Below are 12,439 nucleotides of genomic sequence, written 5' to 3' on the forward strand. Positions count from 1 at the left end.
ACCAGGCCAAGCAGGGGCTAAACGGCTTTACTAATCGTCGCAGCGAAAAAACGATTAGAGTTCACGACGTTATAAAGAAAAATAATCCTTTCAACCAATATAAATAGTATAGAACGGGGCCATAATTTCTTAATTAGGCGCCAAATTAAAAATTAGATGTTTATCGCCAACCTTTGACAAGCCACGAGATAAATAATGGTTTCGGCTTTTAAGCGTTGCCTATACAATCTTGGTTTTCTTGTTTTTGAGCGTAGATTAAATGTTACGAATATTGAATTCAGTTGTTAGTCTTCTGATTTTTTTACCTTTTCATATAATTCCAAGGCTAAGATAAACTAATTATTCAAGATTTTCCAGCTGAGAAAAAAATTAAATGAATTTGCCTGCTCCCAAAAGCCCACATTGTAATGGTTCATCAATTTTTTAAATGAACAGAACTTTTTATGGACTATATTTGACAAGCTGTAGCGTAAAAGTAAAGTTGTTGGTTTAGGATTCTAACCTTGTTAAAAAGCGTTTAAACTGTAAGTGGGTTAATATACCTCGAACTAAGTATATGCAAATTGGATAGGAACGGTTCAAAATGACGGTGAAATAATTACGCAAAGCGTAAAAAACATGTTGAGAGTTGCAAATTATTTACTTACCAGACGTACCGACCTTAGTAGCAATCTTTTCAACTAAATTAATGTGCTTGTTAAAAATTTCCTCATAAAAAACGTAGAATAAGAGTATAATTAAGCCCAAACAAATTTTTATAACGTTTGTCAAACAACATCTCAAGAGCTTTAGAGATGGGTAACAGTGAAATGAAGACATTTATTGAACACTGGCCTTAACACTAAGGAAGATTTGTTTGATTCGCGCTTGTAATATTTCAAAAACCAGACCACTACATAAGTATAGAGTGTCCGGAGATTCGTTTAATATATGGAGGTCTCAGAAGACGCAACCGAACCTTTAAAACTCTGGGGAATATTCTCGGTTTCGGACAGTTCTCGATAATTCCGCCTAAAACGCCTAAAGCTTCTACGTATCCCATAGGTGTCCGTTGTATTAACATCAATTAATAATCATCCACCATTGGTTCAAGCGAAGACTATAAAGAACTCCACTTACTCAATCAGACAGTCAATTTTAACTACGATTCTAGTGTATTCTAAACACAACGAAATACTGTAGGGAATGAATAACAATAATTGATGATAAATGCCTATAATTATTCAAGACTCCCCATACATATCGCTATCCCCGAAAGATTATATGAACAACTTTAGAAGTCTGTGTAGCAATTTAATTTAAACAAAATACCTAGAGTCTTAAACAAATTAGAGCAACTTGTACTCTTGTTCTCCAAAATATTCTGATTAAGCGTTAAAATTCCATGTAAAAACAATTTTCCTTGAAGCCAAATTCGCTTTTACATCTGTGTAAGCTTTAACGACACAATCCAAATTTAAATTAAGGTTCGTTGACAAGCGTAACCGGAAGCCCCGATATTTTTTGTTTGAATTGTTACCCTCTTATCCTTCTTTAAACCGCAAATAACCGTGTAGGGGTTAGAAGTTACTTCTTGAGCGGTGAGAGAATGATGTACAGATTTTATTCACTTGACTTTATTTTCAGGTCTATGCAATATTTACTGCTTACCTTTCAGCTAAATTAGCGAGGCTTTTTCACGTTTAATGTTTCAGTTGATTTGGTTTCAGTTCAATGGTGGCTGTTGAAATATAATTAAATTTTTAACGCAACATCAAAATGATTATATTCAATTTTATTCATCACCATGAAGCGTTTCCATTTTTTTGCCGTACTCTGTATCTCTCGTAAGATTAAAAGCAACCCTGGAGACTTTTTAAAAAGCTTTGCATTATAATCCCAACAACAATTTTGCTAATTTATCATCGGGATATGTTCAACTTTATGTTATCATTAATCTAATTATAAAGTAATATAAAATATAATAAATATAAATAAGTAAAAATGCAAATTCAATAATAAGAGAAAAACAGCAAGTCGGCGTCAGCATTTTAGTGTTGTTTTTAATCAAATGGTCCCTATTCAGGGTGTCCTAGGTAAGGGTGCAATGCATCTCCGAAACCGTAAGAGATATTAAGTTAAATTAGCAAAAAGTTGGGCATTAGAGGATCATGCATATATGGTTTTTCAAAAAACACGTGTTGCATGTAATTTTTGAGATATTTAGACAAAGTGATTATTCGGATTTTCGTTTTTATTCATTTTTGAAGTTATTTCCAATAATATAAAAAACAGAAAATACTTTCTCATGGCACTTTTTCGAGCTCTACAAGAAGGTTGTCACCCTGAATTAGGATTTTATGCATCTAAATCATCCAAAAGCGAGTATTTGCAAAGAACGACAGAGAAAACCAAATTAAGAATTAACATTCAAGAAAAGGTAAAAAATACAATTTAAGAAGAAACCCCTAGTGAATTATAAAACTTTAATGAACGAAACCGTTTTTAAAAAGTTTTATTCAATACAACGACAAATAGGCTTGACTACTTAACGCCACGAGGTGGTTACAAAGAATGATATTTTATATGAAACAATCAAATGAGGTAAACATAACTGCTGACACGTCGAATGCTGGAGCCTGGTGGCTTCTTGGTATTCTGGTTGCAGAGTCGGTTGTTATGGCTATGTAACTAGTGCAGGAATTTTGCAAACCTATGTTTATGTAGAAAAAAAGCACAATAAACTAATCTAAAAATAATTTTTACTTTAAATAAGTACATAATTAGAACCAAGATTATGCCAGATCAGCGCATCTATATACGCAATTGCTAAAGTTACAAATAATAGAAACATATTAAATGTTGCAATTAACTCTAAATTAATTTGTAATTAATGGAAAACTTTGCAAGCAAGTGAAGACGCAGTGCTTTCGTTTTTTCTGCGATAAACTGAATGTTCTGTTTTTAAACGTTTTTCTGGGACCATCACAATATCGATTTATTCGTGTTTTTCACCCCAATTCATGTGCATTTTTCAACAGTAAATAACTTGTTATTGCCAAAAGAAATTCATAATCATTGTATTTTCTAATTAATAAAGTTGCGCTTGGAATTAACAACACGATCAGAGGGAATGAATAAGGAAACCTGTTAAAAAATGGCAAAAAAACTTTTATGTATTAAGATATTTTTTCAAAGCGGTTTTGAAGGATTTTTGGAGGAAACTAATTTCAAACACGTTACCTTACGTACATTTTTAAGAAATAGCAGTTTGTATGTGCCACATCTGTTCACCCTTTTCTGTTCTACATTTAAAAAGTTTACAGTAATGTTAGTATCTCTAATAAATAACCTAATTTTTATAAAGTGGTGCATGGAATTAAAACCACGATGACAGAGAATGAAGAACGGAAGAAAGTATTAAAAATGGCAATAAAAATACAATAGAATGGACTGGATTGGAAATTATTCATATGAAAAGAAACACTAACTGTTTTTGTGTCACGTACTGAATGTTCCATACGTTTTGAATCTGATTATTTTATCTGTTTGAGCCTCATATATTAACACATTAAGGTGCTCAATATCCAACATGCGACCAAAAATATCAAATTTAAAATTTAATCTTGCTGGAATTCGAAGAAGTTGCATTAAATCAACATTAATTAAGGCATAATTATTTTTGTAAATTACAGAAACGCACTTTATTTTTCTTGGCTGGCTTAAGCTTTTTAAACGGGTTCCATATGGCATAAGCCGAATATTACATACATCTGAGTTAAACGAAAAACTAAATTTATAAAAAAAAATTTTTTTTTTATTTAAAAATTGCCTTCAAATTTTTTCGTCAAACGCGTGTTTCATGGATTTTGTTCAGAACAAAATAATTTGATAGATCAATTTCCAACACGTTGCTGAAAGCTTAATAGTTATCAGAATATTTTTAGCATCTGTGTCTAATTTTTTATATGTGCCATCCTGTGAATGTTGGAAAAGTATGATTTTTCATTCCTTTGTGTGACCGCTGCGATGGAAAATAGAAGAAAGGTTTAGGAGGATTTGTTAAGATTGATTTACGTTATTGTTATTAACGCCCAGTTGAAATGTAAATCAACTAAAATTTTTCAAAGAATGAACAAATGTTTGAAAGCTCAAATCGAAACTGACATCATCTCTTCACGGATAATAAAAATTCTGCATTATCAGGATGCACTTTAACAGCAAATCGAACAGGCACCCAAACTCGAAAACGTTGCTATCCAAGCATCGGGAAATCATTTTTCCGACCATAAGAACACGAAGCCCTTGGAGTTTAGTACTGCACTTTAAAAATAATCGAAACTCTCCTCCTGTCCACTTTCCACTCAAAACGATACAAACGGAAATCAGAAATCGCAATCGTGCTTAAAGGAAGTAAGTGCTGGAAAATACACGGCCCTTTGACAGAGATAATCTCATAACGCCTTGTCGATTCCAGGTGGCTTCAGACTCTTACACGTGTATCCTTCCAGATACAAATTCCATTTTAACGTGGTTCTGTCTGACAGGACCCTTCTTTTTATTATTGCATGAATGGCTTTATTTTTTGGTCGTTTCACTCGATATTCTTCGGCCAAGTCCTGAAACTGACCGGATTTGATGTATCACCTAAGAACATCGCTTCGCTCGATTTACTATTTAATTTAGGGGGAAGAAATGTCAGCATTTGCCCAACGGGAGTGACAATGATTGAAAGGAAATTGAATTTACTCTTTAAGAGAGAAGACAAAAAAATGACCAGACATATCGATATTTTATTGGTAAAAAACTGAAGCCTCGTGTCACACGGTAACAAGATAGGACAACTATTAATTTTAATCAACTTTGGCTGCAAAGTACCATTTGTAGTATACGAGAAACATTCTGTATTATTTTTTGAATTCGTTTTAAATGATCTCTAGTTTCTTACACTGAATTACTGATAAATATTTTGTTGTTATACACTGCGCCGCAAATTTATTTAACTCGTTGCGTAAATATTTCCTAACTTTTGACTGTGAGTATTTTCTGAATTCCAGTCCCGATCTGAACAATGTCTCGATCGACTCAAAGCACAAAATTTAAGTTATAAGATAAGCAAAAAAATGCCATAAACATTCCAAAATTCGTCTGCGGGCAATACCTGGCAGCTCAAACAGAAAAACGTATATCACTTTATAGCCCAATGTCTTCTGATACATTTTTAACAACAAAATAATTTTATTACAAAATTAGTGCTATCTAGTCTGTTAAGTAAAATTTTATTGATTAATTTGACAGTTTTAAAAACAATTATTTTCAAATTAATACAAACAATACAGATTTTACTTGTAACCGAACCTTAACTATGACTTAGGACTCTTACACCGTTTATCTTAAGACTATCTGAGATTCAATTCTTATGACTGACTTCTGACCAAACATCTTATGCCCAAATGTTAGTTTCTGATGTGGCTTCTTTTATGCTTAAATCATGCTGATCATAGCAGAAACGATGTCTTATTTTTAAATAGTCGGCATAAGTGGCCATATAACTGTATGTAACTCCATAGAAAACAAAACAAAAAATCCTTAGCCGTGAAAACAAGAGCACATTATCCTTAGCAAAATGAAAATTTTAACAACTTAGTGCCAGAACACAGAGGGGGACAAAATAAACAGAGCTGTTAATTTGGAACGAAATGTGTGCACAGCCTTTCTGCCAGAAATTTTTTCCGCAAATAAAACAAAAAGTTTCGATAAATTAAAATTTAGTAATATTAAATTTTAATTTGATATAAATTTCAATTCATTTTTCCAATGGCTCAGGATATATAGATTGTTACAGATCCGCTCAGAGGATGAGACTGTGTTTGTTAATTTCTCGGCTTATCGTGAAACGTAAATTTAGTGCAAAAGTAAAGCCACGGTTCGATAAAAAATTGTTTACAAATCGGATAACCGACTGGAAAAATTGAAAGTTGAAAGTTAGGAAAAATCGGAAGGTATATTCGATTTCTTTGGATTGGAACTACTCTTTCGTTCTTCAGCATCTTGATGATGGAAATTACTACTATTCGTAACATTTGCAGTACAATTTCTACAACACTAGAAGTTCCTTCTTACAACTAACCATAGTATTGAATCTATGTAGAACAGCAGTTAATATTTGTGATACAACCCTCTAATGGAACAATTATTTATCTACTTTTCTATAGCTTAATATCCGGGCAAAGCTTTTAATAAAACAAAGTAATCTATTTATTAGAGAGGTTGAGAACAGCAACTTTAAACTTAACTCAACATTTTGACGGGAAATAAATTAATTTTCAGTTCTCTCGTTCAGTTTTGTTTCGATTTAGTGAAAGTTTATTCGGGAGTTCGTTATAAACGCAATGAATCCTGAATTTGACAGCCTACCAACTCCTCGAGATACAACAACGAACATTCTGGAAACATTACCGAGCCTATACCGTAGACAAATTGCCAAGAATGATTTTGGAACAAGCCCCGTCTTTGTTGAAAGGGTGTTGTTTCATTATTCTTGTTAATTATTTTCTATTGTGAGAATGTTAATTACTTTATTTTATGAAAGGAGATCTTGTAAATGATTTGAATTAGTTGCTCTTCGCTAAATGTTCGAATAATGGAAAATGTTCAATTTCTGCTTTGACACTATGTGGATTTACAATTAAAATATGCTCAATTCTATGATAACAAATGATGGGAAAACTCGAGATATTACGAAAAAAACAGGCTGCTCCACTGATGTTACAATAATTGTATTATACCCGGTCAGTGCTCAATCCATTACAAGCAAAAGCATTATTCAATGTTTTTTGTACGTACAGCGCATCAGTTCCGAGTAAAAAAATAAAACTCGTATTAATGAACGTCTATTTAATTCGACCAGTAAGTACTTTCAAAATTCTGGAACAATTTCGCTTAAATTTTTTGGTGCAACTGACTGCGCCAATTATGAATCATCAATTTTTCCGCAGTATGCAACTATCGGTATCGTATGCACATTAATCAATCGACAATAATTTTAAATGAAGGTTTGCATTAACACGAGTTTCAATTTTTTACCTGCAAAAATCCCAAGAGAGGTTTTTGTTGGGAATTGAGACAGACTTTATTAATACATTTTCAAATTTTTTTTCCAGAAAACTTAAAGACGTTATACTTTAGTAACAATAAATTCTCTTAAGACCACACATTTATTAGAACTTTTCATTGTAAAATAATACCAAGAATCACCTTCTTGTTTGTTTCATTCTTCTTCTTGTCAGAGTATTTGTCAATCACCCTATATGTGTATTTCTACATTTTGAATAAAATATCATGTACATTTTTACTTCATACTTCTTTGTGCAAATTCTATATTTTAACATACATTTTCTCCTTTCCCACCTAGCAAAGCAACTCGGTAGCAAAACCATTTGCTGCAAAATTATGTTTTATTTAAACAGTGATTTCAATTGGAGCCACAGGCTAAAAGTTTGACTCATAATTTCCCTTATAAACCGATATTTTAGCATATTTAATTGGAAACGAGGAAGCAATTAGATTTTAATAATGCGGAAGCTTATAGTTAGATGTTTTGAGTTCAATTAATTGGGTTTAATGGAAGAAGCCCTTAAGAAATACTGCTCAGAAATATATTCGAAATTACCGAAAATTGATATTATAGTTCTCTAGCAAATGTACAGCAAATTATCAGATTTATTTCAACTAAAAAATAGGAAAATACAATTTCATTTGTGATAAAAATAAAAAGGTTTTTTCTGCTAATTTGCAAAAAATCGATTGGTATTAATAAGTATTTGTTTTAATCGTTTTATAGGTAGAAATTTATAGGTTTTATTTTGTGTATTTGCAAACTGTGTGGGTTTATTTCTAGACTAACGTTCATTTGTAGTTAGTCTTTTGTAAAATCTTGTGCTTGAAAAGCTACTCAAAATCAAAAGATAAAAACAAAATCTTCTATAATTTTTCAGATTCAGATTAGATTTAATTGTTGCAACTCACAGCAATAAAACGTGTATATAGTTTTTCGAATAAACTTCTAGGACATAAATATTACATTTCTGGATTTATCTTTTTAGTAATAATATTAATTAAACGAAATATAAAAAATGCACATAGAAATCAAACGCTAAACAAAGCAAAAAATTAGAAATTGGTTTCATTAACATTAAGTTTTTAATGTGTAATTTTTACATTCGAGTAATTAACCAACCAGATTTTATTTTAGTACTATTTTACTATCAATTAGGCTTTTTATTAGTCGCTTGCGAAATTTCATCCAGAAATGCGACCCTCAAGATTTTAACAAAACTTTAACTCAAAACACTTTACGTGTAAAATATCCACAAAAATTTAAATTCTCTCAAAGATGCAACTTGGCATGTGCTCTTTGGCTTCACCTACTTAGCATTACTCAATTTCCGACTAAATCCGGTAAACTATAAGATCCCTAGTTGCAAATCCAGCCGGTGAAAACTTAAAATCCTGGAACCGTTTTTCTGTAACATCTGTTAGCATTTACGTGTGCTGAAAATGCGGTAAAAGCGCTTTTCGAATTGAACTATCAATACGTTTCCATCGATGCTTTTAGAAGGAATTAGGGAATCTCAAAAATGGCTAAGCTTTTAACAATATTACTTTTACAGATTAACCCTGAATACAAAAAATAGTTAAAAATGGTTTAATTTTTAAGCCAGTGCTCTAATGAGAAACCTTTGATAAAATTATGTTGTACTTGTATTTTTGTAAGGTTGGAAATTCACGAATTTAAGGCGATTCTCGAACAAAATTGTTTAAAGGCGTAAAAGTAAACTACGTTAATTTCACAATACTGTTAATTACATTGTATATTAATTTAAAATGTGCACTCACCCACGGTATGTAACACTCCAAAATCTGAAACAAAGATATCAAAATTAATATTTAGTTCTTCTTCAAAACAGCAAGCATACAATCTCGAATTACTTCAAATTTAAAAATATCGAACAATTAATTGCCATTTTTGAGTTTTTCGAATTTCCAAGTCCGATTTTTTTCTAGTTTGAAAGAAAATTTTATTAATTTTAAGCTACAAACTCACAAGCAAAATTATTACAGAGCGAACAGATAACCGAAAGCAAATAACCGAAATAAGTATTCGAATGTAGAATGGGTCGTGTTTTTTTAGGTAACTACTGAAAAATTTCATTTTACAATTTTGCCTTCTAATACTGCTGGGTTCAATACAGGAATCTCATACCATGGCCCTTTCCATGTTCGCGATAGCTTTGATATTTAAAAAATTCAGCTGGGTTTACCTGCAAATATTGCCGATGACTAGAGGACCATTTTTGGTGATGGATGAAATAACTTTTTTGCCTAGTTTTGTCGATTTTTATTATGATTTTATAGTTTGTATTTGTATGGAAAATATTGAAGTCTGATTTAATAGTACAATTTTTCATCAATATTAATACACGATTCGACTCACAATTACGAAACGTATGACACACCGTTTCTTTCAGTAACAACTGCATGGACTAATTCCACATTATTAATCTCCGAAAATAGAAAAGCAAATTAATAAATTGAATAAACAATCCAATTATTCCCGGTTTTTGTCTGTGTTAAATTATCATCAATTCATCCAGCTCGGTTTTCAAGTATTAATATGTTTAATTAATAATTTTCATTTCTTGGAAATCTTAGTGCCGCCTAGGTCCAAATCTAATGAACGTCTGAGTGGAGTATTAATAACTCTGCCGGAAAATATTTACCTACACAGTTTCAGATATTATACACACTTTCCAGTATTAAATTTCGACGAAAACCAGCAATAAGATCTAAGAATTTCGTAATTTAATTTTCTGACATTGTGCAAACGTTTCATGCCTGGAAATTCATATCTACAGGAACATTTATTTCGCCTATTTCCTATACTGTAGTTTTTTGTTGTTCTGCTCTAATTCAGTCAGCTATAATTGAATCGAAGTGTTATGAAACTTATTAGAGCATGAAAGCGTTTCTTAGGAAAAATATTACTAAAAATAGAAATGTGAACTTACAATGTAACAGTTAATCTGATGTAAGTGTATAAAATAAATTCGTCTAAAACACAAATTAATTCTAGCTTCATAGAGTATTTCCTATACTGTAGTTTTTTGTTGTTTTGCTCTAATTCAGTCAGCTATAATTGAATCGAAGTGTTATGAAATTTATTAGAGCATGAAAGCGTTTCTTAGGAAAAATATTAATAAAAATAGAAATGTGAACTTACAATGTAAAAATTTATCTGATTTAAGTGTCTAAAATAAATTCGTGTAAAACACAAATTAAGTCTAGCTTCATGGAGTTTTCTACTGCCCTGGATGTTGCAAATTTAATTTTTCATAACTTTACTTAGAAGTAACTGAGATAACCCAAGAATAAGTTGGATAAATTGATATAAAACAAAGCAGTTTGGAAAATATCAGCAGCCATTTATAGTCACACAAATTTTGGTTTCAGGCCCTGAAGGCTTCGATTAGTGAAATATATTAAGACAGTCGATTGAAATTAACGGATTCCACTTCAAGCCAGCCAACTTTCAATTCTCTTGTCTAATTACATTCAAAATTCAGACTGAAATATAGGAAAATTCGCGTTTTAATCACCAAATATCCGCCCAAAAGCTGCACATTTACCTACTAGAACATTCGGTGAATTTGCAATAAAATTTTCTGCTTCTATTCATGGAAGAAATAGAGTTTCTGACCTAATAACTCATAGAGGAACAATGAGAGGAAAGTTCAGTGTTTGGTCATGAGCCTAACGGCAGTTTCAATTGAATGCAATTCAATTATCCGAAAGGGCTTGCAGCTTCTTTCATGTCAGCCTAAAGTTGGCAAAAGCAATTAAAACCGGTGATAATTCTCATTAACTGCTTGACTGCACACAAAACGCTGATTAGTCAAGAACCAGTCAGTTAAATCTTGTAAAATCTGTCAATAATTGCATTAAAACGACAGTGTCGTTTCAACAACATATGCAAATCTCTGTTCAGCTCATGGCGGGGAAAACTAAATCCAGATAACTGAATTTTAGCCCGAGTCGAATCCGGCCGTCATCCATCCCAAGAGTATAATCAATGAGTATCAAGAAGGGCGCAGATGGAATATAAATGGGATGGAATAACCGTGTTTGTTGAGCGTATTATAATTTAGTGGGTAATGTTAATGTATACAATACGGAAATATTGTTTGCTCTAACGGAAGTATTGAGAATGTTTACTTTAGATATTTGAGCGATTGAAGGTCTTCCTTAATGCAGATCTGCGGCGAGAACTACGAGGTAAACAAAACCTCGAGGTTCTCTCGATCAGGATTTTAATTGCGGCAGCCACTAAAATTACAATTTCTGTTGGTATGGATTTGAAACTGATGGGTTTCTGGAAGTTATGTCTAACGTTTCGCAACCACTAGCGCTTAACATCTTCCGGAGTGGATTGCTAGGGGCAGCCACCAACTCTGAAACTGGTGAGTTTTTCAAATGCCAAGCACTCTTACTTGCGAAATGTTACGAAGAAGTCGTCGGTAAGTGGAGTTAGTCTAATTGATCTTTTTGTTATTCTGGAAGTCTGGAGATCAGTTCTCTTTTAGAGAACTGAACAAAGTTTATTGCATATAAATCTCGAGTCAAGTCAAGAAAAAAGTGTATCCAGAAACAAAGAATGTTACCGAATCCTTAACTGTTTCTTTCAACCACAATGTTTGTATACCAGCGGTAAGATCCTATCTTCTAAGATAGGAAACTTTGAACACAAAGTTAAGTATGTAACTCCGTTTTTTTGGGTTTTTTTGGCAAAGATCAATTTGATGCCTTTATCTCTGCCATATACAGTCTGCGTATAAAGTAAGACGAATAGGTTGGATACATTGATATAAAACAAAGCAGTTTGGAAAATATCGTAAAAATGGAACGTAATGAAGGTAGCGGAAACAAAATAAGGAAAATCCTGCAAAATCGTTCAACATCAATAACTAAACATAAATTTACAAACTCATACAACGGTTTATCCGAAATTTAATGTGCAAATGGACGACTTTCCTTACATGTTTCTAGCCATTTGTCTTGTCGGTATTATCGGGCACCAGAAAAGTTGGTGGGGTGTGCTGTTTTATAAAGTCTGAAGTTTGTAAAAATCTTTGAAGCTGTTTCGTTTTGTTTTTGTTCAAATTAAAGTCGCTTATAATTATTGAATATTTATAGAGGTTTGCTTTGGTCAGTATGTTTTCTTCTAAGTTGGAGTGTGGGTGTATGTATGTCAGAAATATGTGTATCAGGTCATTTAGGTAGGGTATCGTAAAATGTATGCAGTCGTCCAAAGAGTGGTTGAGGGAAGGAGGATTTGCTCTTCCAAGTTTAAGTTTTGGTTTTAGGAGAACTGCGGCCCCGCCCCTGGCATGATTAATTGTAT

At 32.3% G+C, this 12,439-nt stretch overlaps 1 protein-coding gene across 5 annotated transcripts in view; it reads right to left on the reverse strand.

Moving 5' to 3' along the window:
- Nucleotides 1-12,439, reverse strand: part of LOC109534913 (poly(rC)-binding protein 3) — a 169,966-nt gene that overhangs the window by 83,869 nt on the left and 73,658 nt on the right. For all 5 annotated transcript variants that reach the window (XM_048660905.1, XM_048660902.1, XM_048660904.1 and 2 more), the window contains exon 3: nt 8,878-8,901. In XM_048660905.1, coding sequence (XP_048516862.1) covers nt 8,878-8,901 — 24 coding nt within the window. The remainder of the gene's footprint in view (nt 1-8,877; nt 8,902-12,439) is intronic.

The sequence above is a fragment of the Dendroctonus ponderosae genome, unplaced genomic scaffold (genome assembly GCF_020466585.1).
Source record: "Dendroctonus ponderosae isolate FM_Combo_2020 unplaced genomic scaffold, Dpon_F_20191213v2 Dpon_F_20191213_1, whole genome shotgun sequence".
In the NCBI taxonomy this organism is placed as follows: Eukaryota; Metazoa; Arthropoda; class Insecta; order Coleoptera; family Curculionidae; genus Dendroctonus; species Dendroctonus ponderosae.